General features: G+C 37.2%; 3 protein-coding genes across 3 annotated transcripts; all 3 read left to right on the top strand.

Moving 5' to 3' along the window:
- The first annotated feature begins 6,433 nt into the window (after positions 1 to 6,433).
- LOC136835593 (uncharacterized) lies at positions 6,434 to 9,940 on the top strand. The gene is made up of 4 exons (XM_067099299.1): positions 6,434 to 6,552; positions 7,231 to 7,269; positions 8,057 to 8,233; positions 9,469 to 9,940. The coding sequence occupies exons 1-4, from the start codon at positions 6,528 to 6,530 to the stop codon at positions 9,729 to 9,731; spliced, it is 504 nt and encodes a 167-aa protein (XP_066955400.1). The 5' UTR covers positions 6,434 to 6,527; the 3' UTR covers positions 9,732 to 9,940.
- Positions 9,941 to 14,453: 4,513 nt separating this feature from the next.
- LOC136835592 (uncharacterized) lies at positions 14,454 to 16,812 on the top strand. The gene is made up of 4 exons (XM_067099298.1): positions 14,454 to 14,572; positions 14,813 to 14,851; positions 15,571 to 15,741; positions 16,387 to 16,812. The coding sequence occupies exons 1-4, from the start codon at positions 14,548 to 14,550 to the stop codon at positions 16,656 to 16,658; spliced, it is 507 nt and encodes a 168-aa protein (XP_066955399.1). The 5' UTR covers positions 14,454 to 14,547; the 3' UTR covers positions 16,659 to 16,812.
- A 4,199-nt stretch (positions 16,813 to 21,011) lies between these two features.
- On the top strand, positions 21,012 to 25,948 carry LOC136835590 (uncharacterized). The gene is made up of 4 exons (XM_067099297.1): positions 21,012 to 21,128; positions 21,953 to 21,994; positions 23,966 to 24,142; positions 25,583 to 25,948. Exons 1-4 carry the CDS (start codon positions 21,104 to 21,106, stop codon positions 25,843 to 25,845), a joined length of 507 nt encoding a protein of 168 aa, XP_066955398.1. The 5' UTR covers positions 21,012 to 21,103; the 3' UTR covers positions 25,846 to 25,948.
- The last annotated feature ends 536 nt before the right edge of the window (positions 25,949 to 26,484 follow it).

Here is a 26,484-nt window from a genome sequence, read left to right as displayed (position 1 = left end):
TAAGAGGGTGCTATAAAAATAAAAATTTTGCAGCTGAAGTTTTCTCTTTATTTTGCCGTTTTTCCTTACACCTACACAATCATGGTCTCTCTCTCTCTCTCTCTCTCTCTCTCTCTCTCTCTCTCTCTCTCCACAAGCCAAGATCTGTTTCAGCCAGTGACTTCAACGCTACCACACAGAGTATATGAGGCCCTTTTGGTCTGCTAAAAGTGCAAAGAAAAGGATTCATCAAACACTCTATGTTGAGGCTCGCTTGTTCGAAAAATGGAATTCAAATGCTTAGGTACGTATATTTTTGTTATATTTTCTAATAAAGCTTTGGTTCCTTTCCCTGAAGAAGCGTAAATATCTTTGACACACAAACCTGTCCATGGGAACTGGGGACATCGCCCCCATTTTTCCATTAATGTTATATTCCTTCTGGAAACAGATTCAAGGTAACGATAAGAAGATAATTCGTCGAGTGTCCCTACATTAAAAATCAATACCCACCGGAAAATCACATCTGTTCGTATTTCCAAAGAATTTTCGACCACAGAAATTATCTGTTTCAAGGGGTCGTTGCTAATGGGAGATTAGGAAGATTAGTATCAACATTTTCTGGCGTTCATTATCGCTTCGAGTTGTGGGAAACTGCCACTTTTTTTAAGCTGAAAAAAGAAGAATATGAAGCGTTTACACTATCAGTCAGTGGGGATGTCTATTAAGTGCGCAGTAACGTACGAACGCATAACTCAGTTAAAAAGATGTTATTCATTCTACAATGTAGAACTTGGGAAGCTATTCACGTCATTCATGTATATTCATTATGCAAACTTTCTCCGTAAGGGAAGTTCCTCGTTGGGCGAGCGGGTTCCGTTCTCAGCTGCCACTCTGTTGGCCGCGAGTTCGAATCTCCGACCGGCCAATGAAGAATAAGAGGAATTTATTTCTGGTGATAGAAATTCATTTCTCGCTATAATGTGGGTCGGATTCCACAATGAGCTGTAGGTTCCGTTGCTAGGTAACCAATAGGTTCTTAACCACGTAAAATAAGTCTAATCCTTCGGGCCAGCCCTAGGAGAGCTGTTAATCAGCTCAGTGGTCTGGTTAAACTAAGATATACTTAACTTTTTTCTCCGTAAGGGAGTAGTGGCATCAGTGCACCTCAGGCGGTGCACTGTGAACAATACCTGAGGTTCTTTGCAGCGTCTCTTCGGCCCCTAGCTGCAACCCCTTTCATTTCTTTTACAGCACCTCCGTTCATATTCTCTCTCTTCCATCTTACTTTTCACCCTCTCCTAACAATTGTTTCTTGGTGCAACAGCGAGGTTTTCCTCCTGTTACACTTTTCAAACCTTTCTACTCTCAGCTTCCGTTTCAGCGCTGAATGACCTCACAGGACCCAAGCTTGTCATTAGGCCAACATTTTATATTCCACTCTATTCCATTCTTCATTTCAGGACATTTCAGTGAGACCTTCATTGATGAGGGCCCTGCAACAATACAGCCTATATATAATGCAACACCTAAGAAACATAACGTATTTTGCTCATCCAGAGGCCGACGGGACTGGCTACGCAATAGCCTAATTTACCACATAACTAAAGGTGAAGTACTTTACATATTGATTTTCATCTTGCGCAGTCCAAGAGTACTTGATTAGCGAACTGCGCAATTCGAGAGTTCCTGATTAGCAAACTGGGCAGTTGGGAGTTCCTGAGTAGCGAACTGCACAGTCCGAGAGTGACTGATTTGCACATTGCTCAGTCCGACAGTTGCTGATATGCAAATTGCACGTGCAGTTCGGAAGTTCCCGATTTGCAAACTGCGCATCTGGGAGTTGCTGATTTGCAAAGTGCCAGCCAGGGAGTTCCTGATTTGTAAAATGCGCAGTTCGAGAGTTCCTGATTTTCAAACTGAGCAGTCCGAGAGTGCCTGATTTGCAAAATGCGCAGTCCGACAGTTGCTGATTTGCAAATTGCGCAGTATGAGAGTCCCTGATTTGTAAATTGCGCAGTCTGGGAGTTCCTAATATGTAAAATGCGCAGTCGGAGAGGTCCTGATTAACGAACTGCGCAGTCCAAAAGCTCCTGATTGAAAGGGGGCAGTTGTAGGGCGCGCTGAATATTCGGGGTTTTTCCTGAGTACATTCTTGTGATTACAAAAGGCCAGCACCGAATGCTTGCTTTCTCAAGAACTGTTTTCAACTCATGTAATAACTAAGAGCTATCTGTGGCATTTCCTTTCGTACCTTAGTGGTAGTTTCTCGGTAGTTTTTGCTTGTGCCTTGTAATTTCCTTTAATTGTCATTTTTTCACTGTAGTTTTGGAGTTCAGCGTAGATTAGAGTTCTGCAATTCTAGCTAACAAAACTCAGAGTATGATTGGTAGCAGATAAAGGAATTTAATATTTAACCCCCCACCCCACCCCATAACCCCATGCAGCTCGGATCGCCCCCAACACACACACACACCCACACACAAACACTCACACACAGATATTATCATCAGGAGTGTTACCATAACTACATCCAACTCATTTAGAATTCCGAGCGTCATTCCCGATTGTCAGTTCTCTTTTGAGACATTTATCCGGCCTATTTCTTCTTCAGTTGCAATAAAAAGTGTATTTATTCTTATTCTGCCGAGTTTGAATTTTGTTCCCCTGATTTGTGTATAGTAACTGACTTGTAACTTTAATTGAACTGTTGGACAAAGAAATGAGTTCTATTAAATTTCTTATTCCAGTTATTAGTAATTACCTAATTAACTGTTTCATATTTTTCTCTTAATTCTCATCATCTTCTGCATTCGAATCTCGCCAAACTGTACCATCCACCACGTAGCATGAGATAAGCACTTCATTCCAACAGTCTTGGTGTGTCTTAAGTGAGAATCAATGCTACGAATTTCTTCCTAATCAAGCGTGGCTGAATTGCAGGAACTTCACAACTACAAACTTGGAGCGGAGACGTTTTTGCTGGGAAAGTTCTCACGAGTTACGTTTTATAGCTTGTTCTGTCTTTTCTGTGTTTTTGTTTTGTTTTTTGCTACGTTATTTCGCTTATAAGTTTTTGATTAACTTTTTTTGTTGCTTGTCTTTCTCTGTTAGGGACCTTGGGCTTGCAAAATTCTACCTAGGGACCTAGTCAAATTCCTGTTTCTGTCGTGAACTATACTTACACACACACACACACACACACACATATATATATATATATATATATATATACATACATCTATATATACATACATATACAGTATATATATATATATATATATATATATATATATATATATATATATATATATATATATATATATATATATAAACTAATTTTGTATATATAAACTAATTACATCATTCAACAGCAGTCATTACTGTAAATGCAGCAATTTCTCTCTCTCTCTCTCTCTCTCTCTCTCTCTCTCTCTCTCTCTCTCACTTGACTCTGCAACAAAGTCTGGGAGAGAGAGAGAGAGAGAGAAATCTCCTTGTTTCAAGACTTAACAGGGATAACATATCTATCAACAGAGAATATAACACAGGCCAAGTATATATTGATGTTTTCTTTACAGCGCGGCCTTCTCTGTATTACAAAAAAGGAATTTTGTACGTGACTGCTATTAAATAGCTTTATAAAGATTCGCGCCAAAAATATGTATATGTACTGTATATGTATATGTTGCTTCTAACACACACCAGAAAGGTATGGAAAAACGCTATCTCTGCCTCATTTTGGAAAGATAGCAGGTTTGCGATGATGCTGTTTCTGGTTTCCATGCAGGTGGAATGTGCTTAGCACCATCTCTTGACACGCAGACGTTCTTTGGTTATCCCTGATGCCCTGTTGATATGAATATTTAAAAAGAGAATTATTACTTTTCAGCACAGCAGGTCTGCTTTGGAGTTATTGTCAAGAGGCTGACTATCTCCAGATGATAAAACTGTTTACACATTATCCTCAATGTACAGATGCTTCTGTCATAGTTACAGCAATGGCGATTCCTGTCAATCTCTGAAAACCAGGTGCCTGTACAGGCAGTGCCATCACTGCAAAATCTGTGGATGAAATCTTTTGCCAGTGAGGTACTAATGAGCGTAACTGTACCGTTTATAAAGAGGTTTTGAATCAAGAGTTAGAATTAGACTTTACCCCATATTTCAAATCAAGATGTTTGAAATCTTAGACTTAAATATTAGGCTTTATCGTAAATTTCAAATCAAGATGTCTGGCATCACGGGCATAGATTAGACTTTATCACATATTTCAAGTACAGGTGTTTAGAATCACGGACTAAAATCAGACTTTATCACAAATTTCAAATAGAGGTGTCTGGAATCACGGACATAGATAAGACTTTATCACAAATTTCAAATAAAGGTTATTGGAATCACGTACTTAAATTAGGCTTTATAATAAATTTCAAATCAAGATGTCTGGAATCACGGACAAAATTAGACTTTATCACAAATTTCAAATAAAGGTGTTTGGAATCACGGACTAAAATCAGACTTTATCACCAAATTTCAGCTCGTTCCCTACAGAGGAAAGCCTTTCAAATCTGAACCAGTGATTATGAGCGGCTTGAATGAATCACTTAGAAAGTCATACTATGATCAAGGCCAAGAGAAAGAGGAGGTCTGCTCACTTCCCCCCAAATCCGTCATGTAGGCGGCGCTTTGTCTACCTCCTTATTACGTCACCAGGTGAATTGCCGTAATGAGCAGGTATCTCTAAGATACGTCATCGCCTACGTAGTTACCCCAGGTGGGAGGCGACTCCACCGAATTGGGTAGACCTTGTGTCTCTTGGCCTTGGCTATGATGTTAATTTGTACCAGTTGAATTACGAAAACTTCGTTGGAAGTTACTCTGAAGGACATTGAATTTACAAGCCAAGAGACTCTGTGGACCTGATTTAAAAGCCAGCCTAAAAGAAATGACTGGATTTCGTTTTTGACTTACTTAATTTAAAATCACTCCCTTACAGAGGCTTCAGATTGGAAACATTGAATCACATCTAAGGATGAAGCGGAAATACTTCAAATACTTCTTGATATTCGCAGTCAGAGTTCTCCCAATTCACTTTCATTCGCGACACTGAATAAGGTCGCAGACGAACTAGCAAGCAGAGTGATGAATATGCAAATGAGTCTCCTCGTTGGGTTTTTAAACTCTTTTTTTTTAATATCTATGGTGTTTTCTCACACACAATAGCAGGACATGGAGTTTCTTGTGAGACAGTAGAAAATAAAAGTTCTTCATTGCGTAGTCAGAGTTCCTGATTTGCAAACTGGGCAGTCTGAGGGTTCCTGATTTGCAAAATGTGCAGTCTGAGGGTTCCTGATTTGCAAAATGCGCAGCCTGAGAGTTCCTGATTTGCAAAATGTGCAGTCTGAGAGCAAAATGCGCAGCCTGAGAGTTCATGATTTTCAAATTGCGCAGTCTGAGAGTTCCTGATTTGCAAACTGGGCAGTCTGAGAATTCCTAATTTGCAAAATGCGCAATCTGAGAGTTCCTGATTTGCAAACTGGGCAGTCTGAGAGTTCCTGATTTGCAAACTGCGCAGTCTGAGAATTCCTGATTTTTAAACTGTGCGGTTTGAGAGTTCCTATTTTGCAAAGTGCACAATTTGAGAGTTCCTGATTTGCAAACGGGGCAGTCTGAGAGTTCCTGATTTGCAAAATGCGCAGTCTGAGAGCTCCTGATTTTCAAACTGCGCAGTCTGAGAGTTCTGATTTGCAAATTGCGCGGTCTGAGAGTTCCTGATTTTCAAATTGCGCAGTCTGAGAGTTCCTGATTTGCAAATTGCGCAGTCCAAGAGTTCTTGCTGATATTCCAAGAAGGAATATCAGTAGGAAATTGCTTTTGGCAGTCAGTTTAAAACACAGTTGTTTGTATACTCATTTCTCAGCTGATTACAGAAGGCAAGCAGAAATCACAAACCTGGAACAAGGCAATTAGGACCACTACCTAAATACTCCGTATCATTTGCACTGTCTTTTCAAATTCGTGGAGATACTCTGCGTCATTTAAGTTTTCATTTGCAAGCAGCTAGAAGCTGCCGTTTTATTTTCAATAAATACACATCAGTAACAGCAACAATAAACGAAGTAATTTGGAAATACTGGAGCCACATATAGATTCAGCTCAGTGCAAAAATGAAATCAGCTGCTCTCTAAAACCTTGTGAATCTATTATGAAACAACTAATATCCTTTGTTAGCCCTCTAGTAATTCTGTTAACAGCCAGGCATAGAAGCAGAATAAAAAACATAAATTCCTTGAAGGAGATAAAATAAAAAAAAAAAAACTAGCAGGTATTTCTTCCTTATTAGCGTAAATAAAAAATATAGGAAATTGCTTTTAGACACACCAGAAAGGTATGGAATACCGCTATCTTCGTCTCGTTTTAGGAAACAGCAAGCTCGCGATAAGCGGCAACCTACCGTGGGACTGTGGCCACCTGGCGGCGCCATATGCAACCTGCATAAATACTTGCAAGACGAGACGTTCAACGTCAATCTCGGTACTACGGTCAAGATGGAAAGACAACACTTGTTCCTCGGTGAGTTTTTAGTATTGCTTCTTTCTAACTGTTGTTTTGGCTCAGTTCAAAATGTTACTTTTACGAACAGTTACCAAATTAGTCCTTTTAGAAGCAGACATTGGCTGGGAGGTGCAGAAAACAGTAAATTGCAGAAGGATCAGAAAAAACTAACTGAAGATTGTGGGATATCGCTATTTGAGCTATGATATGGATGTAACGTGAGCTAAGAAATTAGAATAATTCTGGTTATAAGGATGTTTTATATATATATATATATATATATATATATATATATATATATATATATATATATGTATATATATATATATATATATATATATATATATATATATATATATATATATATATATATATATATATATATATATATATATATATTTATACAAATAAACGTATGTATGTATGTATGTATGTATGTATGTATGTATGTATGTATGTATGTATGTATGTGTGTGTATATATATATATATATATATATATATATATATATATATATATATATATATATATATATATATATATAGAAAAACTTTAACTTGATTATAATAAAGTAGAGAGAGAGAGAGAGAGAGAGAGAGAGAGAGAGAGAGAGAGAGAGAGAGAGAGAGAGAGAGAGAGATCCTCAATAATCAATTACTAATAAAATCATCCTTTTTTTCTTTCTTTTCAAAACAGCAATCGGCGCCCTTGCGCTCATTCCAATCATGGCTCAAGGTAAGAGAGAAAATTATATTAGACCAAGCTTACATTTTTGGAACAGGTAAACATAATGTCTCTTTCTAGCCCAGGCTCGAGGAAAACAAAGAGAAAGGGAAGACAACGAAGAAAGCTATATATCTCGCCTCTTAAAGGAAGGAAGGTTATAGGCGTCAGGAAAAACAGAAGCAAGGGAGTTTGAGAATCCCCAGATTGTTTTTGTAGCATATTTTGAAACTACCTCCTCTAAGAAAGTCAGTGCAAAAAATGACAATATTCAAGCCATAACTAAACCTCACATTGGTCTGAAAAAAATTCATAATCATGCGTGGGCGACTTGTTGCATACATATCACAAACAGGTTGGATACAAGTCAACGACATGTTGGCAGCTCTAACCGGTGCCTCATATGATTAACTAGCACTGGCCAAGGTCTGTTCTTCGCTTGTTTTCAACCTGTCTGCGATATATGTGGGATAAGTTGTCGGTGTGTGTTCAAATTTGAAGCAACACACTAAAATATTGCTTTGATAACTTTATATATTTAATTATGGGACTAAGTTATCAGTTAAAGTCTATAGTTCTTCCTAAGATATTTCGGTCACAGCTAAATATACTATTCTCTCTCTCTCTCTCTCTCTCTCTCTCTCACACACACACACACACACACACACACACACACACACACACACACATACACAGAAACCCATGCTTAACGGCTTTTAAAAACACGAACACAAGAATAAGCATAATCCCGTCACAACTGGAGTAAGTCATATTATAACCCCCTCTGCACTGCCCTCAGGATGCATCTTGCCCTTCGAGAAGATCGGAACTCAGTGCCTCCTCGTGGACGCCCTGACCAAAGGGAGCTTCTACGACATGCGGCTCCACTGCTCCTTGCAAGGAGAAGGAGGCAAACTGGCCAAAATCCCTGACGCCAACCAGCTCGCCGAGATTATCGACCACATCAAGAGCAACCGTACGTGAAAATGCTAGAATTTTCTTTCTTCTTCTTCTTCTTGGCTGTCAAATACTCCTTGGAATTTATCTCGATGTGGTTTGGGCAAAATGTCTGAGATCGGTTGTTGACCGTAGGCCTAGTTCTGAGACTGTCTATTAACAGCAGACCAGTTCTGAGACCGTTTGTTAAAAGTAGGCCTAGTTCTGAGACCGTTTGTTAACAGTAAATCTAATTCTGAGATTGTTTGTTAAAAGCGAGCCTAGTTCTGAGACCGTTCATTAACACAGGCCTATTTCTGAGATCGTTCATTAACATAGGCCTAGTTCTGAGATCGTTCATTAACATAGGCCTAGTTCTGAGATCGTTTCTTAGCAGTAAGCCTACATCTGAAATCCTTTATTAACAGTAGGCCTAGTTTACTTCACGCTTTTTTTTTTTACGAAGATAGATGGAATATTGCAGGTTAATTGAAACAGGTAATATGAGCTGATGTTCTACCTGGCGACAGCTGTCATAAATTTCCTTTATCATAGCGAATTTTTTTGTTTAAATCTCATTTTCATGGTTTTCTCCAATTTGCTCATCTCCGATTGATATTGTTTTCATCAAGTCAATTCTGAGTTGAGCACCACAGACGAAAAGGTACAAATTCACCCCCAAACTATTGGCAGATCTACCTCGCTCGGGATTCTCTATCCCTAACGCAGACGTTTCTCACGGCTAAACTTTGGGCCACTGAGCTATTAAATGATTGGTCTGTATGTGTGAACCCACGTCGCACATTAGCCATGCGGCAGAAATGAAGTCATAGGCCTATGTATGCCAATGACAGTAAAACACGTTCGCTAAACTGCGAAATTAGGTCGAAGATCAAGCCAAGTCCTGATTAGACCCAACGAAACGGTGAAGCGAACATGCTTCTGTCATTGGTATATAGGTCTATAACTATTTCTGCCACAAGTTTTAGCAATTGTGGTATTCTGGTTTACGGAAAGGATGAATAATTTAACAGTAAATTTTCTTTAATGAAAGTTAGCTTATCTCTACAACAGGGAAATCTGTGACAGCCGTCGCCAGGTCAGACATTACCTCGTATGACCTTATCCAATGAACCTGCAAGTATTCTATTTAACTTCGTAAAAGAAGCGCGAAGTGAACTAGGCCTACTGTTAACAAATGATCTCTGAAATCTCTATTGCTCTTGAATAACCACATCTACTGCTTCCCTCACACACACACACACACACACACAGATCTAGACCACTCCAACTACTGGGTGGACGCCGAGGACGGTGACACTGAAGGAACGTGGAGGTGGAGCGACGGCACCCTTGTTCCGGAGGGCTCTCCCTTCTGGCGCTACGATTGCGACAGCGCCTTCACGGAACGCCCCACCATCAACACCAACTACAACTGCGCCATGTTGGACCTGGAGTCCCACTACCGTATGGCGGACACCTCCTGTCTCGGAGACGTGGGCGAGATCCCTTACAGCCCAATTTGCGAGCAGGTCTAAGAAGAAGGCGTTGGACCCATGCAGTTGGTTGACAGGCTCGTCCATCTCTGCGACTAACGTGGTTTACTGCGCCCAATGATCTCTTTTGTTTTTTTCTGATAATCACATGGTCATGTAATCAGGCATCAACCCATATTAAATGGAGAAAATTATAAGGCCAAACCTTAATTAAAAAAGCTTTCAAATTAAATAAAAAACTGGAAAAAAAATTTTCACTGTATCCTACAATCCTACCAAAAGTGTTCATTTCACACTAAACGAATTTTTTCAAAATTTGGAATCGGCGACTATTCTTAGATTACACACTGGAGGAGGGTAATTTTGAGACGGGGTCGATTGACTGATTGGGTCCTGAAGACTGGCGTCAAAACAACAATGGTTTAGACGCACTGATGTATCATACACCAAGATCCTATTTGTTGTCTAGATCGACATGAAATTCTAAGTCATGGACTGGAAGTTCATAAAGCTCTTAAAATTGCCAGGAGGAAATTAGCAACAAATATACAAAGTACATAAAAAAAAATAAATAAATCCTTAAGTACTTGAGTGGTACTTAGGCATCAGCTACATTGATTTTTTCTTTTACTCTTAGTAAGTTCCTCTCTGTCCATTCCTACTCAGATGTACAAGTTCTTTAACTTCGCCTCTCTCTAGCTCTTTGAGAGAAACAGGACCCAGTGTTCTCGTTATATAATATAATAATAATAATAATAATAATAATAATAATAATAATAATAATAATAATAATACTTGGAACCAACCAGCAAACAAAAGGCTGATGGTGGGTATATAATCCCTGTTCCTCATCATTTGCTGAGGTATCAGGAATCTGTGTACAATGAATTTACTCAGCTTTTCACATTGTTTTTTTCGCTGCAGTCATTTAGAACATCAAAAGCTCCCTTCTGCGTACCTAATTCCTAAGTTATTATAGCATCTGGAATCAAGAGCTCATCGCTGTAGAACAACAAACGTCTAATATTAGGGGGCTGTTTTTCAAAATAATTCTTGACACAGTGTATCTGAGAGCTTCTTCTTCTTCTTCTTTCGACCTTATTAATCCCACTGTCTAGCAGGGTCGGCCGCTCAAGTCACCTTTCTCCATCTACTTCTATCCCTTGCATCTTCTTCCCCTAGTCCCACCTCACCAATATCCCCCCCCCCCTTCACCACATCCATCCATCTGATCCGCTGACGCCCCACACTCCTCCTCCCCATCGTTGGCATGTTCTTAGCTCTCTTGATTGGTTCCACTTCCTCCCTTCTTGTTACATGACCATAGTATCTCAGTCGAGCTTCCTAAACCTTTTCCTTTACATACATATACCACACATTCTTCTTAATCTTGACTCTCCCTCCTTTCCAGTAGTGATATTCCAGCAATCCATCTCACCATCCTCTTCTGGCTTCTTTCCAACAGTCCCTCCTCTTTCCTCTTAAGTGCCCAGGTTTCTGCCCCATATGTATCTGAGAGCATTGCTTCCGAGACTACGTTTCACTGGAGATTTAAAATAAAAAAGTAGAAGAAAGAAAATTAAGCAAGGTCTATCTTGACGTGGAAATGCTTTAACATTCTGTACTGGTTGGCTTGAACAGAAGTACTGTACAGTACTAGCAGTTCTGACATTGGTAGAAAAGAAGCTCACAGAGAACGGCATGAGCAGAACGCACCCAAAGGTGCACCGCGATAATTCAAGAATCTTGTTACACACAGCTGTTCACAAGTGTCAGTGATTTGGCCACAAGCTACAAACTAACTGGCAAAGAAAAAACTATATGAAAAGAAGCTCTGACTAATCTTCAATAAAACCTTTGGAGAATTCTTCAGACACTCCAGAATTCACAGGACAGTGAATACTTGCCAACACTTCAGGGAATGGTCCACCAAAACAGAGATGTTTTCTGAGTGTTTTCTGGTAAGGGTCCTCTGAATATGTCAAAAAGAATGAAAATGAATTTGTAAAAGGACCGCCTCTAGGCTCTGGGCAGAGAGTGATGGATGTATTATCCTTGTGAACTGATAACATGGTGTTTCTAAAGGTATATGGGCTCCATTGTCTTTCTGATCCCTAAAATTTTATATTAAATACACACAAATCAACTTCATCTAATATGCAGTCACAAACTCTTGGATCATTCGGAAGTCTATCTGAATAAAGCAATAATTCACTAACTGTTTTAACTGCTAAATAAAACAATAATTCACTAACTGTTTTAACTGCTAAATAAAACAATAATTCACTAACGCTTTTACCTACTAAATAAAGCAATAATTAACTATTTTAACCACTAAATAAAGAATAATTCACTAACTCTTTTAATTGTTATATAAAGCAATAATTCACTAACTCTTTTATTTGCTATATAAAGCAATAATTTATTAAATTTTGAACTGCTAAGCAAAGTAATAAATCACTATTTTAACTACTAAATAAAACAATAATTCACTTATTCTTGTAACTATTAAAAAAAGCAATAATGCACTAATTCTTTTAACTACTAAATAAAGCAATAATTCACTTATTCTTTTAACTGTTCAATAAAGCAACATTTCACTCATTCTTTCAACTGGCGAATAAAGCAATAATCCTTGAGGATAACAGATTTCCACTTGTGTAAATAAAATATAATGAAAAGCTCCTTTTTTTTCATCTTCCTATTTACTGTCTTTATCCATGTAGGGAAGGTACACAAAATGCGCTCAAGCACTAGATTTTAGTATATACTTGTATGCAAAAATACTCGTACAGTCTGTGCGTCGCTTCTGAAATTCAGTTTGATACCTTGAAGTCTTTATTGATACAGCTAGCTCTATACGAACCCAGTTACTCAGGGTAGTGGACAAAATGTGACCTGATACACATACGCACAAACACACATTTTTTTTTTCTTTATGGCCTCCAGACGATGAGGACAGAGTAGTCCTTGAATGTCTGCAACTTGTTCTGAATAAATACCTCTGCCAGATATCATCTTTTTTTTTAAAATAAGGTCCTTTTATTAATTGTATTAATGCACAGAACAATTATACAAATCAAGTTTAATCATATATATATATATATATATATATATATATATATATATATATATATATATATATATATATTTATATATTATATTTATATATATATATATATATATATATATATATATATATATATATATATATATATATATATATATATATATATATATAATCTTCGCTATAAACCTAATAACCTTCTGCGTCTCCTAAATTCCTAAAAAGCACCACAGCCAATTTATCATCAAATGAATAATATTTTTCCTTTCTCAGAACTGAACAAGATAAGGTTTTCGTTCCTTTATCGCTTTCTTGAAATTCCCAGGTGACACCTAATGGCCTAATTCCGATTATGAAGGTTCCTCCACACCACAGTCAAAAACATCTCTCAAACACAAGTCGGTAACTTATCGCATACAAATCACCAACAGGTTGAATAAAACTTCAACTAGTGCTTTTCACAGCCATCCACCACTTGCTCAAGAATCTTTTTTAGTTTTCTGTAAAGGAAAACTATTGTGCCGGCTTATGTCTCTCCGTCAGCACTTTTTCTGTCCGCCCTCAGATCGTAGAAACTAATGAGGCTAGAGGGCTGTAAATTGGTACGTTGATCATCCACACTCCAATCATCAAACATACCTAATTGCAACCCCCTAGCTTCAGTAGTTTTTATTTTATTTAAGGTTCAAGTTAGCCATAATCGTGCATCTGGCAACGATATAGGACAGTACACCACCGGGCCGTGGTTAAAGTTTCATGGGCCGCGGCTCATACAGCATTATACCGAGACCACCGAAAGATACATCTATTTTCGGTGGACTTAATCATACGCTGCACAGAAAACTCAATCGCGCCGAAGAAACTTCCGAGCATTTTTTCAGTCTCATTCAGCATCAACACTTTATTTCTGTTATGGAGAGTCGACTCAACATTCCCATAATTCCTACCCATCTCAGCTTCTATAGTCACCACAAAATCGTCCAAAGCGCTTGCAATCACCCCACTGCCTTCTTTGCTTCACCCATTCTGTGATAACTTTCCTTTCATCTGGCCAACATCTATTGTAATTACACCCACATACTTGCATTTTTATTACCATTTACTGCTCCATCTTCCCATTTTTAATTTGTACTAATCATCCATTTCTGGATAATATTTACAATCAACTTTTTCCTGTCGAAAAGCTTTCATATTCTGTAGCGTGTATCCGCAATTTCTCTCCACTATCACGTTCAGGGTTGTATTATCTGTAAATAATCATTTATTCCCTCCCTCTCTTACTTAGGCGTTTTCTTATGAAAATATTTCTTTTACACCTCATGTCCTTTTTCTGACATCCCTCCATCCATGCAGATATTAAACAGAAATATAAACGAAGAAACAAAAGTCACAACCTCCTGGGCCTCTGAAGATGGTTATTCTCTCTCCTGGTGGCGTCACCATTCTCAAAATGGGTAAAATACAGTGACCTCTCCCTTGTCCTTTGAGGAATTAGTATCCTTAGAACCGAAAGATAGCCCAGGCTTGCTTAAAAGTTATTATCTTTAAATATTCAAAGAACCACATCAGCCTTTCTTATTTTTAATGCCAAGATATTTCTACTAAAGAAATTCCCCTTGCAGGCAAACTATAGCATCTTCCACGAACATTGAAAAGGTAAGATTCTAAAGATAATTCTGTATTTGTGGAGTGTGTTGCCTGCGTGTGATCAGAGACATCTGCTGTCTAATATTGCGACGTATAAGAGAATCGGTTTTACCAGTCGACTGCATTGCACATCTTGCAGCCAAAATGGTGGTATCAGCCTTGCTGTCTGGTAAGAGAAGAACTTACATTTTTTCGGGGCATCGTTTCTTAAGTTAACGTGAAAAAGAGTGCATAATTATCTTTCATTTGCACAGTATGGAATTTTAAAGTCACATAAGATTCTCGTGTACCTACTTTACGCTCGATATAAGTTATTGTTAATAAGTCTCAAGTAACAGAAAACTCTTCAGCAGCGATTAATATTGTCGTAGGTGTATGATTTTTATATATGTTCTCATTTTCTTTACAGTTATTTGCACCTTATCGATTCTGCCGGTGTTCACGCAAGGTAAGATACGATAATACCTCTTCTGCTCAGAGATATTTACAAACTTTTTCATGAATACGATGTAAAACATCTCAACACGGTTATAAAACAAATGGAATATTCGTAACCCTTGAATATGTTATTCGCTTATCATTGCAGGTAGTGCTAAAGACAATATGAAGCCAATATTCGCTTATCATTGCAGATAGTACTAAAGACAATATGAAGCCATTACTCGGTTACTATTGCAGATAGTACTAAAGATAATATGAAGCCATTATTCGCTTATCATTGCAGATAGTACTAAAGACAATATGAAGCCATTACTCGCTTATCATTGCAGATAGTACTATATGAAGCCATTATTCAGATAGTACGTATCATTACTAGTTACTATCGCAGATAGTACTAAAGACAATATGAAGCCATTATTCGCCTATCATTGCAGATAGTACTAAAGACGATATGAAGCCATTACTCGCTTATCATTGCAGATAGTACTAAAGACAATATGAAGCCATTATTCGCTTATCATTGCAGATAGTACTAAAGACAATATGAAGCCACTATTCGCTTATCATTGCAGATAGTACTAAAGACAATATGAAGCCATTATTCGCTTATCATTGCAGATAGTACTAAAGACAGGACGAAGACAGAGCATTAGGCCAATCCTTATAAAAACTGAAATAAATGAAACATTTTAAAAATGAGCAATCCTCCGCTCTTCTTCTATCCAGGATGTGTACATCCCTTCGTGTCCATTGGCAGTCAGTGCCTCATGGTCGACCCTCTAATCGACGGGACATTCTTCGACATGAGGCTCCATTGCACGTCCATTGGAGCTAAGCTGGTGAAGATTCCCGACGCTTCTCAGCTGGCGGAAATCATCAATTACATTAATGAGAATGGTGAGTTCGAGTGTCTTTTGTTTAATTTCATTCTTTCTTTCGATAGCCACGATGTGTTACTTTCCTTGTAGGTGGTAGGATTCCCAATACATGAATTCAGATCACCTTTAAATCAGCTATGATCCATTTGCAGTACAAGACTTCCCAAAAGTAGGCTCATAAACCGGTTGTTCACGAACGCTGGTGAGGACTTATAACATTCTTTTTCCTCCAGCAATTACATTTGTAACAATTTACGGAGCAGGTCAAGTTGATGCCGAATAAGTAATAGCCTACTGATAAAAATAACGAGATATCCTTTTATTCAGTGGTTAGTAATTAAGAGAAGAATTCATCTTTAACAGTCTAGGCCTAGTTAGAATCTTAGATCGTGTTAATACTGAACAGATGTTGGTAACCAACACGATGGATGTTTCATACAGCGATTTTTGTATGAAAAATGAACCAGACTAAGCTAATTTAATTAAACTGATAAGAGCAAAGAGATATTCAGTGATTAATTATCAAGAATTCACTTTTAATACCTAGGCCTAACCACAGATCAAGCTAATACTAAACAGACGATGTTGATCATTTTCGTAACAGTAACTGATCTGTTTCATTCACTGATCTGATCCTAAACCAACTTCCTTTTGATTCACATAGGCCTAATTTACAACAACTACTGGATAGACGCCACTGACGAAGACCACGAGACTCACTTCACGTGGGGAGACGGAAGCAACGTCCCCGAAGGAGCGCCCTTCTGGCGGTACGACTGCGACCAGTCATCGCCACCATTCACCCTGAGGCCACGCGTGGACGGTAACAGCAACTGCGCCATTTTGGACAGCCAGTACTATTTCCTTCTGTCTGACACCTCCTGCTTGGCTGACGTCGGGGAGATTCCATACAGCCCCATCTGTGAGCAGGATTAAGGTGTTCCTCCCGGAGGACTTTCCAGTATTCCTCACGTAGAAGGTTTTTCCCTGTGAAGTCAGTCGTTTAGTCTAACGTATTGTATCTGGTGGATATAAAAAATACTTCACAGTTTCAAAAGGAATGTAATAAAGTATTGCTGGCCATTGAAAACTTTTGATTTTATCCTGTTTCCTCTTTTTAACCAAAGAATAAAAAATCAAGGTTAAAACAGAAAATAACTTTAGCTATATGACTTCCCACAAAAAGGGATCACTTTGATGCGATATGGGAACCTTTCTCTCAGATCAAAACTATTTTTTGACTGCCGTTACTGAATTAACAATGAAGGTTGCCCAAAGTACAAATCGGAAAGATAATCTAGTAATGACTAGCAAGGACAATACTTATTTATATTGGAATCAACTAAACAGCTTTTTTAGTTAGCCAACTAACACCCAGACGTCAGACAGTGGATAAAATCTTCAAAACATATTATCTCTTGTTCCTGTTGACGAGAGCGTTTACAAAAGCCAGCCATAAACTTCAAAAGCTTTTCTCTTTCTTACTGTTATTATATTACTTAAACTGACACTTAATTCCCTTGTTATTTATAATTTTAATCGTCTTTAGCTTTACTTTATTTGGTGAAGAAATGGATGTGCACAGTGTGTTCCTTCTTCTCTCAAAAGCCTTTCTACACTCGTACTATTTTTTGAAAGAGTGAATTTCATCATTCTTTCGGGTTAAAAGGAGTTATAATGAGTCAAAGTAGATTATGTTATCGTCTTAATTCTTAACTGGAGCAACGTTGAAAGGGATAACAGAAATGTATGCCGGCACATCCTTGTAGCAATGTTCTCCCATTACTCAAAATACTTCGTCAAAACTTTCTTTTGTTACTCTTCAAATCTTACTTAGACTTTCTTCTCTTCTACAAAAATAAACGGGTTTTTTCCTCAATTCAGCCTTATCCTTTACTACTTTAGAAATTTTATCTTATTATTCATCAGCATTTCAGTTTATAAATCTCTGAACGAAAACACACACAAAAGACAACCGAGTAATGAGTCTAACGGCATAATCCTCATCCCGGAGCTTCTTACGGAGTTTGCTATCGCTTTTAGTTTTCTGTAAAAGAAAACTATTGCGCCGGTTTTGTCTGTCCGTCCACACTTTTTCTGTCCGCCCTCAGACCTTAAAAAGTACTGAGGTTAGAGGGCTGCAAATTGGTATGTTGATCATCCACCCTCCAATCATCAAACACACCAAATTGCAACCCTCTAGCATAAGTAGTTTTTATTTTATTCAAGGTTAAGATTAGCCACAAATCGTGCGTCTGGCAGCATTTTCCGGAGGCGTCACCGACGCACCTTCACTTGACCGCATCTGGGGAGCAACTGAGCGCTGCCCGGTCGTAGTTGAGAGTTTCATACAGCATTATACGCCGTACAGAAAACTCGATTGCGCCAAAGACACTTCGGCTCATTTTTTACTTTACTTATTGATACTGTCGTGTGTCCACTTCCTTTGCACACAGAAATTTAAAAAATAAATGTATAAAATTAAGGAAGAATATTTATCAAAGTAAACTAAAAAAAAAGCATTATAAACTCTAAGTTACGTATATCTTAGTTTAACCAGACCACTGAGCTGATTAACAGCTCTCTTAGGGCTGGCCCGAAGGATTAGACTTGTTTTACGTGGGTAAGAACCAATTGGTTACCTAGCAACGGGACCTACAGCTTATTGTGGAATCCGAACCACATTATGACGAGAAATGAATTTCTATCACCAGAAATAAATTTTTCTAATTCTTCACTGGCTGGACGGAGACTCGAACGCTGGGCCAACAGCGTGCTAACCGAGAGCTTTAGCCACCCCTCCAAAGAAGAACTATATAAACTCTAAGGCCAAGCTCTGGGACCTATGAGGTCATTCAGCGCTGAAAGGGAAAGGGAGAGAAAAGAAGGTCATAAAGGCGTAACAGGAGGAAAACCTCGCAGTTGCGCTATGAAACAATTGTTGGAGAGGGTGGGAAGTAAGACAGAAGAAAGAGAATATGAACGGAGGCACAGCAAAAGGAATGAAAGGGGTTGCAGCTAGAGGCCGAAGGCACGCTGCAAAGAACCTAAAGTAATGCCTGCAGTGCACCGCGCGTAGGGCGCACTGACGATATGACCCCTCAGACGGGGAGCGTATTGCCTTGTACGTCACACTCAGAGCATGGAGCAAACCTTGGTAATTGCAACGCCAAATAATTTATGGGCCACCGTGAAGTATTCAGTCAGTTAATCAGATAAATAGATATATAGCTTTTAATAAAAGTAGAAATCGATATATATATACACACACATATATATATATATAAAGGCCCATAAAACACTATTTATATGAAACCATATATTTGGCACTTGTTTCTGTGCCCTGTTCACAGGGGCACAGAAACAATATATATATGGTTTCAACGTTTAAATAGTGTTTTATGGGCCTTCTTATATATTACACTGTAGTATTACAGGAAAAGACATTATATATATATATATATATATATATATATATATATATATATATATATATATATATATATATATATATATATATATATATATATATATATATATATATATATATATATATATATATATATATTTACACTTATATATATAAATATATATATATATACTTATATATATACTTATACATATTCAATTTATAGATATATATATATATAGATATATATATATAGACAGTATATATATATATATATATATATAATATATATATATATATATATATATAAATATATATATATATATATATATATATATATATATATATATATATAAATATATATATATATAGTTATATACATGTTATATATATATATATTATATATATATATATATATATATATATTAATAGGAGTAAATATATGAAAAGAAGGTTTGAGAAAGCACTACAACCTTCTTATTAAACAGATGAGCACCATAAATAGTAATGGGAGATAAACCGCTCCACAGTGTGGCAGTATAGGGGATAAAACTAACAATCCCACAGGGTCAATGTGACAGCGTGGCACTTTAAAAGAATATGGATCATGTTGCTCAGGGAAGCAAGTAGCACACACTAATTTCCGAAGACAAATAGAGAACGAAGAGATCAGTTATTAAAAATAAAAAAATAAATTAATAAGTAGAAAAAATGTAAGTAAATAAATGTAAGCAAAAATTGTAATATAGATATATAAACATAATATATATATGAATATGTATATATGTGTTGTGTGTGTGTTTATACATACATACACACATACTGTACATACACATATATATGTGTGTGTATATTTATATATATATATATATATATATATATATATATATATATATATATATATATATATATATGTATATATATACATACACATCTATATACTGTACATACTTATATATACTATATATATATATATATATATGTGTATATATATATATATATATATATATATATATATATACATACATATACACGTGGGTGGATGATGCACCAGTGTCAAGTTTTAATAAGTACCATGTCACATCTATTAATTAATGGAGAACAAAATATGCAACATTCCGTACGTGCGTCAGCAACATATTAGTGTATATAAGTGACCAGTATCATATGAGAAAAGAGATAATTTCATATTGTAAAAACACTTCAGTGCAAAAAATTGTATTGTAAGTTACCCACTTCTTAGATCACTTCTCTTTTTAAAACCCAGAAAAAAAATTTGTTTAAATACCCGTGAAAAATTATGCAACTGATTTTTAGTTTCCTGAAAAGAAAACTATTGTGCTGGCTTTGTCTGTCCGTCCGCACTTTATTCTGTCCGCATTTTTTCTCTCTGTACTTTTTCTGTCCGCACTTTTTCTGTCCGCCCTCAGATCTTAAAAACTACTGAGGCTAGATGGCTGCAAATTGGTACGTTGATCATCCACCCTCCAATCATCAAACATACCAAATAGCAGCCCTCTAGCCTCGGTAGTTTGTACTTTATTTAAGGTTAAAGTTAGCCATAATCATGCGTCTGGCAACGATATAGGCCAGGTCACCGCCGGGAAGCGGTTAGAGTTTCAAGGGCCACGGCTCATACAGCATTACAACGAGACCACCGAAAGATAGATCTATTTCCGGTGGCCTTGATTATACGCTGTACAGAAAACTCGATTGCGCCGAAGGAACTTGGGCGCATTTCACACTTGTTTTCGTTCATTCTGAGAACATTCCTTCATATTTTTCCACTTCATTATTGAAATGATTTCGAAGAATACACTGCATTCCTTGGTATTCCGATACACAAAACAGTTCGAGGTAATATAATGTTTCTTGATGTTGTGAGAGCCACGCCATCTGCTCATTCTGTCTCTTCTCGTATAAATAGGCGGTTGCTATCAGCTGGCGTTGCACTACAACCTTTGCAACCAAGATGGAGAGAATAACCTTGATATTGGGTAAGAAAGCTTTCTTTTTACGTCGTGTATATACACACACAAATACGTGTTTTAGTCGTATACGAAATGTGTGTGTATACGTGCGATCGGATATGTATGTGTGTATTATATATATATACATATATATATGTGTATGTATATATATGCTATATATACATATATTTATATATATATATATATGTATATACTTATAAATGTGTATATATACATATATATATATAAATATATTTATATATTTATAAATATGTATTTATACGCATATACTGTATATATAATATTCATATACTCATATACAGTATATGTATATATATATATATATATATATATATATATATATATATATATATATATATACGCCTATTAAACAGACACAATAAACTTCTACCAAATAACGTTTAACAAAACAGAATCACAAGACTTCAATATCAGCCATTATAAGCCTTTACCTTAACCAGGCATTATATTTCGTGGTAAATAATTAATCATTCTAAAAATAAAAAAACTTTCTCATCAGATCTCATTATCATTCTTCTGGAAGCACAAGGACGCTATAACTATATACTGGGCTTTGTAAAATTCTCCTTTAATTTTTGTAATTCGTTCAGATCCGCTGACACTTTTTTCGAAAACCAAGAGATCTGACATTAAATTCTGCCCTTTTTTTATTAATTTTTTACTTAGTGTTCCATAATGGTCAAGCACTGTCTCCAGTTGGGAAATGGTTCCCTAACAAATCTTATTCCTTTTAGTTGATATATTATAAAAGGACGAGTAAGTTTACTGTCATTGTAATCTTTTTGTTTTTTTTTTAAATTTCTCAACAGTTACCTGCGGCCTCTGCACCATCCTTGCAGTGAATACACAAGGTAAGACATTCAAAGATTCCTAGTTGTAATCCGGTCTGGGTACTTACCAACTTATTGGCAGGACCTAATATGCATGAAAAGATTAAGCAATTAAGCGAATCATTACAATACATCTGTTGAATAAACACGTATGGCAAATATATAGAAATCTACTTCAGTGATTTCAGACCACGCTGAATAACGTTGATCTGTGTAATGCGCTTTGCAAAAGCACAGAATAAATAGTTAGAAGGTCAACTGACTGGTTTGTTAAGGTAGTGATCGTATCATACAATGGAGGTTAAGAAAACTGATAAAAAATAACGCTTTTCAATTAAGTATAAGTCAGCTTATCGTAAAATATTCATTAATGCATTGCTTTAGTTATTTTGTTTTTGAACCTAAAGTCCCCAACTGCGGTACAAAATCATATAAAACGAATAATATTCCAAAAATTTCTTGCACTAAAATCTGTAGCATGGATTTGCAAGCAAACACTCTACGTCCAGAATTTTGGAAAGGGTCTAAGGTTTGAACTCCATAGATTCTGCAGTTTTCTAGAAAAGAGCATGAAGAATCTGGCTGTGGAGCGATGGAGAAGTTACTATCAGACCAACAAGGTTTTTCTGAAGTAGATTGTGTTTCCTAAGTGTCAAAGTTGTTGAGTTACTACCCTAAAGTGCCAGGATGAAGACACTTGAACTAACTGAATAGCAGAATCCAATTTATTGAACTGCTAACAGCACCTTTTCCAAAAATCACTATGCTTCAGTGCTGAGGTTCTTCAGTTCACAGGCGTGTAAGCTTCCCAGCTACTGGGCGAAAATGACAGCAAGCAGATTCAGTTTCCATGACCCCACCAGCTTTAAGGTCATAATGATAGGTACTTTGACCCTAGTGGCATAGGCACCCCACTGGTCTTGCCAAATCCACATCACAATTTAAGTTTTCACAGTACACATGAAGACTTTTGGTACTAAAATTTAAGTTTTTCGTCCAACTTTATATCTCCCAACAAATATTAAAGCCTCTCAACGCAATTTCCCCAACTGAACTTTATATCACTCCACTATAGTTAAAAATCTTACTCCTAAACTGTAAAGTTCCAGGTTATATTGGTCAATATATATCAGATTTATTATAGCAAAGAGTGATCTGATTGATGTTATCAAGCTCTCTGATAGGACTGACAGGAGAAGGATATCTGCTCCTAAGTTCAAAAGAACAATAACCAAAATAGCACCTGTAGAAAAACAGCCAGGACGCGCAAGAAGAGTCTGGGATGGGCTACTGATCAGACGCATTGCCTCTGAGTCAATCCTATTCAAAAGGGAAAAAGAAGAAGAGAAGAACTTACGGAATCTAAACGACTTATTCTTTTAGAAATGAGTCTAGGCAATCTGAGATACTCGATCTCACAGGAACAAGCAACCTGAATGCTTAAGATACTGAAAGAAGTGAGATAATCGTCAGTGTTGAGAGTAATCAAAGAACTGGGTGGGAAAGGAGACAGAGAAATTAAGTAGAAACTGTGGCTTTTAATAGCATGAACAGGAGATGCACACTAGAAAGCCATTAATGAAGTGAAGGAAAATAGCGAAGGAATAGCACCCTGGGAAACAAAGCTAGAGGTCAGCTAGTGAGCTGAAAACTACAAAATAGGCCTACAGTGAAACTGTGAAAGCAAGTAAATTCATAAAAAGAATATATACCTAATAAAGCCCTATGCCAGATTTTGACTAATGTCTAAGCAAGACAAAGAACGACTGTTCAATGACACACGAAGTGGGTCTTCCACCCTGTCCTAAGCAGTGGGAGCTACCTCCTGTTACACCTTGCAAAACCTGTCTACTCTCGACTTCCCTTTCAGTGTTGAAATGACTTCCCAAGTCCCAGCGCTTGGCCTTAGGCCTAGAAGTTACATTCCATTCCGTTCCGTCTGAGTAAATACGAATCCCCAAATCAGCTCATTCCGCATTCTCTCTCTCCCAGGATGCACGCTGCCCTTCGAATCCATAGGGACCCAGTGTCTCTACATAGACTCGCTGGAACAAGGGAGCTTCTACGACATGAGGCTCTTCTGCGCCAAGCAGGGAACAGGAGGCAGACTCGTCCGGATCCCGGACGCTACGCAGCTCGGAGCCATCATCAGTTACATCCTTGAGCAAGGTGAGATTGGCTACAGTGCCCCCTCTCCTTCTTCTTCTTCTTCGTCTATGTAGGCATTTGTATTCTGATAATTTTTTTTCTTAAATTGACAGCGTGATAGATATTGATCATATGAGGGCGTAATTAGTAGTGGTGACTGTATGTTCGGCTAAATGGGAGTTTCAGCATTTCTTTTAACCAGACATGCTAATACAGTGTATCTATATGCTACAGTAATATGCCTGTAATAGAAGCTGTAGAAATGATATTAGAGAATATTGGGAGTATTTCAATAATACGCCTCTCTCTCTCTCTCAAATTTATTAGGGTACAATTCAGCTTTAAATATCTCAGTAAGTAAATATGTGGCGATGAATGTTTCCAGTGACTGAGATGGTTCTAAATGCTGCGTATTCAAGTTTGTGCGTACGTGAAGATGCAAAATTGGTGATAAAAAAGAATCTATGCTTTTTATCTGGAGAATTTGAAGTAGAGGAGAAAACAAATATTAAAATGGCACCATTTGCCTCTCCTTTCTTTTCCATTCTTCTTTTTTCTTATTTCCTCTTATTCTTATTTCTTCTTTTTCTTCCTCTTTCTCCTTATTCTTCTTCTTCTTCTTCTTCTTCTTCTTCTTCTTCTTCTTCTTCTTCTTCTTCTTCTTCTTCTTCTCGACCCCTTTCTTTCTTCTTCTGCAAAACTTTGGCAATTGCTCCCTTCCAATCTCTGTTATTCCTCGCCATCTGCATCTATTTCCCCCAGTATACAAACACATACACACATATATAAATAAATAAATAAATAAATAAATAAATATATATATATATATATATATTATATAATATTTATATATAATATATTCATCTCTTCATCGTCCTCTTGCCCTCATCGAGATTTCTCCTGCCGAGATATATTTTATCCTCCATCATTTCATCCAGGTGACATTCGTACAGATTCAGTAAAAAAGAATCCCTCTTACAAAAGCAGATTCATCTTGATTCAAGTGGAATGGAATGGAAAATGAAACTTAGGCCGATGGCCAAGCGCTGGGACCTTTGATTGAGGTCATTCAGCGCTGAAATGGAAACTGAGAGTAAAAAGGCTTAAAAGGCTTAACAGGAACAACTGTCAGGAGAGGGTTGAGGAAAGTAGGATGGAAGAAAGGGATTATGAACGGAGGTACAGCAAAAGGAATGAAAGGGGCTGTAGCCAGGTTTTGCCTATTGAAGGGACGCTGCAAAGAACCTTAAATAACGCCTACAGTCCACCGCGTGAGGTGCGCTGATGGTGCTTAATAGCGCAAAGGAAGCACTGGACATCTTTCAGATTAATGGGAATTAAAAAAAAGAAAAGAAAACGGGAAATCACTGGGAAGAGAAAACGGAACCCCCATACGATACGTCATCGATGGCCGCGCTTAAGTTAACTCTACTTTTCCACCTCATCTCCTTATCAATACAGGCCTGGATCGCACCCACTATTGGATAGACGCCACCGATGAAGACCACGAGGGCACCTTCACCTGGGGGGACGGATCGATTGTGCCCGAGGGAGCGCCCTTTTGGAAATACGACTGCGACGGGTCGTTTACCCTGAGGCCCCATGTAGATAGCAACAGCAACTGCGCCATATTGGACAGCGAGTACCATTTCCTCCTGTCAGACACTTCCTGTCTGGGAGACGTTGGCGAGGTTCCATACAGTCCCATTTGCGAGCCGGCGTAAAGACATCAAAAAGAATTGTTGTTTTATCACCTTTATCAACTTAATGCTTGTCCAATTTCTTTGTCCTTTTTTTTTGTGTCTAGCATAAACGAGATAGCAGTTGGTTGTATGGTTTATTTTGATCCACTGTTCTCTTTTTTTTTTTTTTTCTTTCTCGCATAAGCGTCAAAGCATGATAAATTAAACGTCATAGTCTGATCTAAGGGTGTAAAGTGTTTTAATTAGCACTTCTTTAGAAATATATATATATAATATATAACCATATAATGTATGTGTATACATAACAAACACTGCTGAAGTGTTTGTTCATTTACCTTCATAAATGTCCAGTGATCTCTTCCTGCCAAGACATTCCAGTTCCGAAACGAAGAGTCACAAAAAACAATTTGTTTTGCTTTTCAAATTGCAAATCCCGAGTTTTTACTAGTTTTTATTATTATTATTATTATTATTATTATTATTATTATTATTATTATTATTATTATTATTATTATACAGAAGCTGAACCCTATTCATTCATATGGAACAAGCCCAAAGGGGCCATTAACTCGAAATCCAAGCTTCCCAAGAATATGGTATAACTATATACTATATATATATATATATATATATATATATATATATATATATATATATATA

Source organism: Macrobrachium rosenbergii, chromosome 55 (genome assembly GCF_040412425.1).
Source record: "Macrobrachium rosenbergii isolate ZJJX-2024 chromosome 55, ASM4041242v1, whole genome shotgun sequence".
In the NCBI taxonomy this organism is placed as follows: Eukaryota; Metazoa; Arthropoda; class Malacostraca; order Decapoda; family Palaemonidae; genus Macrobrachium; species Macrobrachium rosenbergii.
The sequence above is the reverse complement of the archived record's forward strand: the minus strand, read 5'-3'. Positions and strand labels throughout refer to the sequence as shown.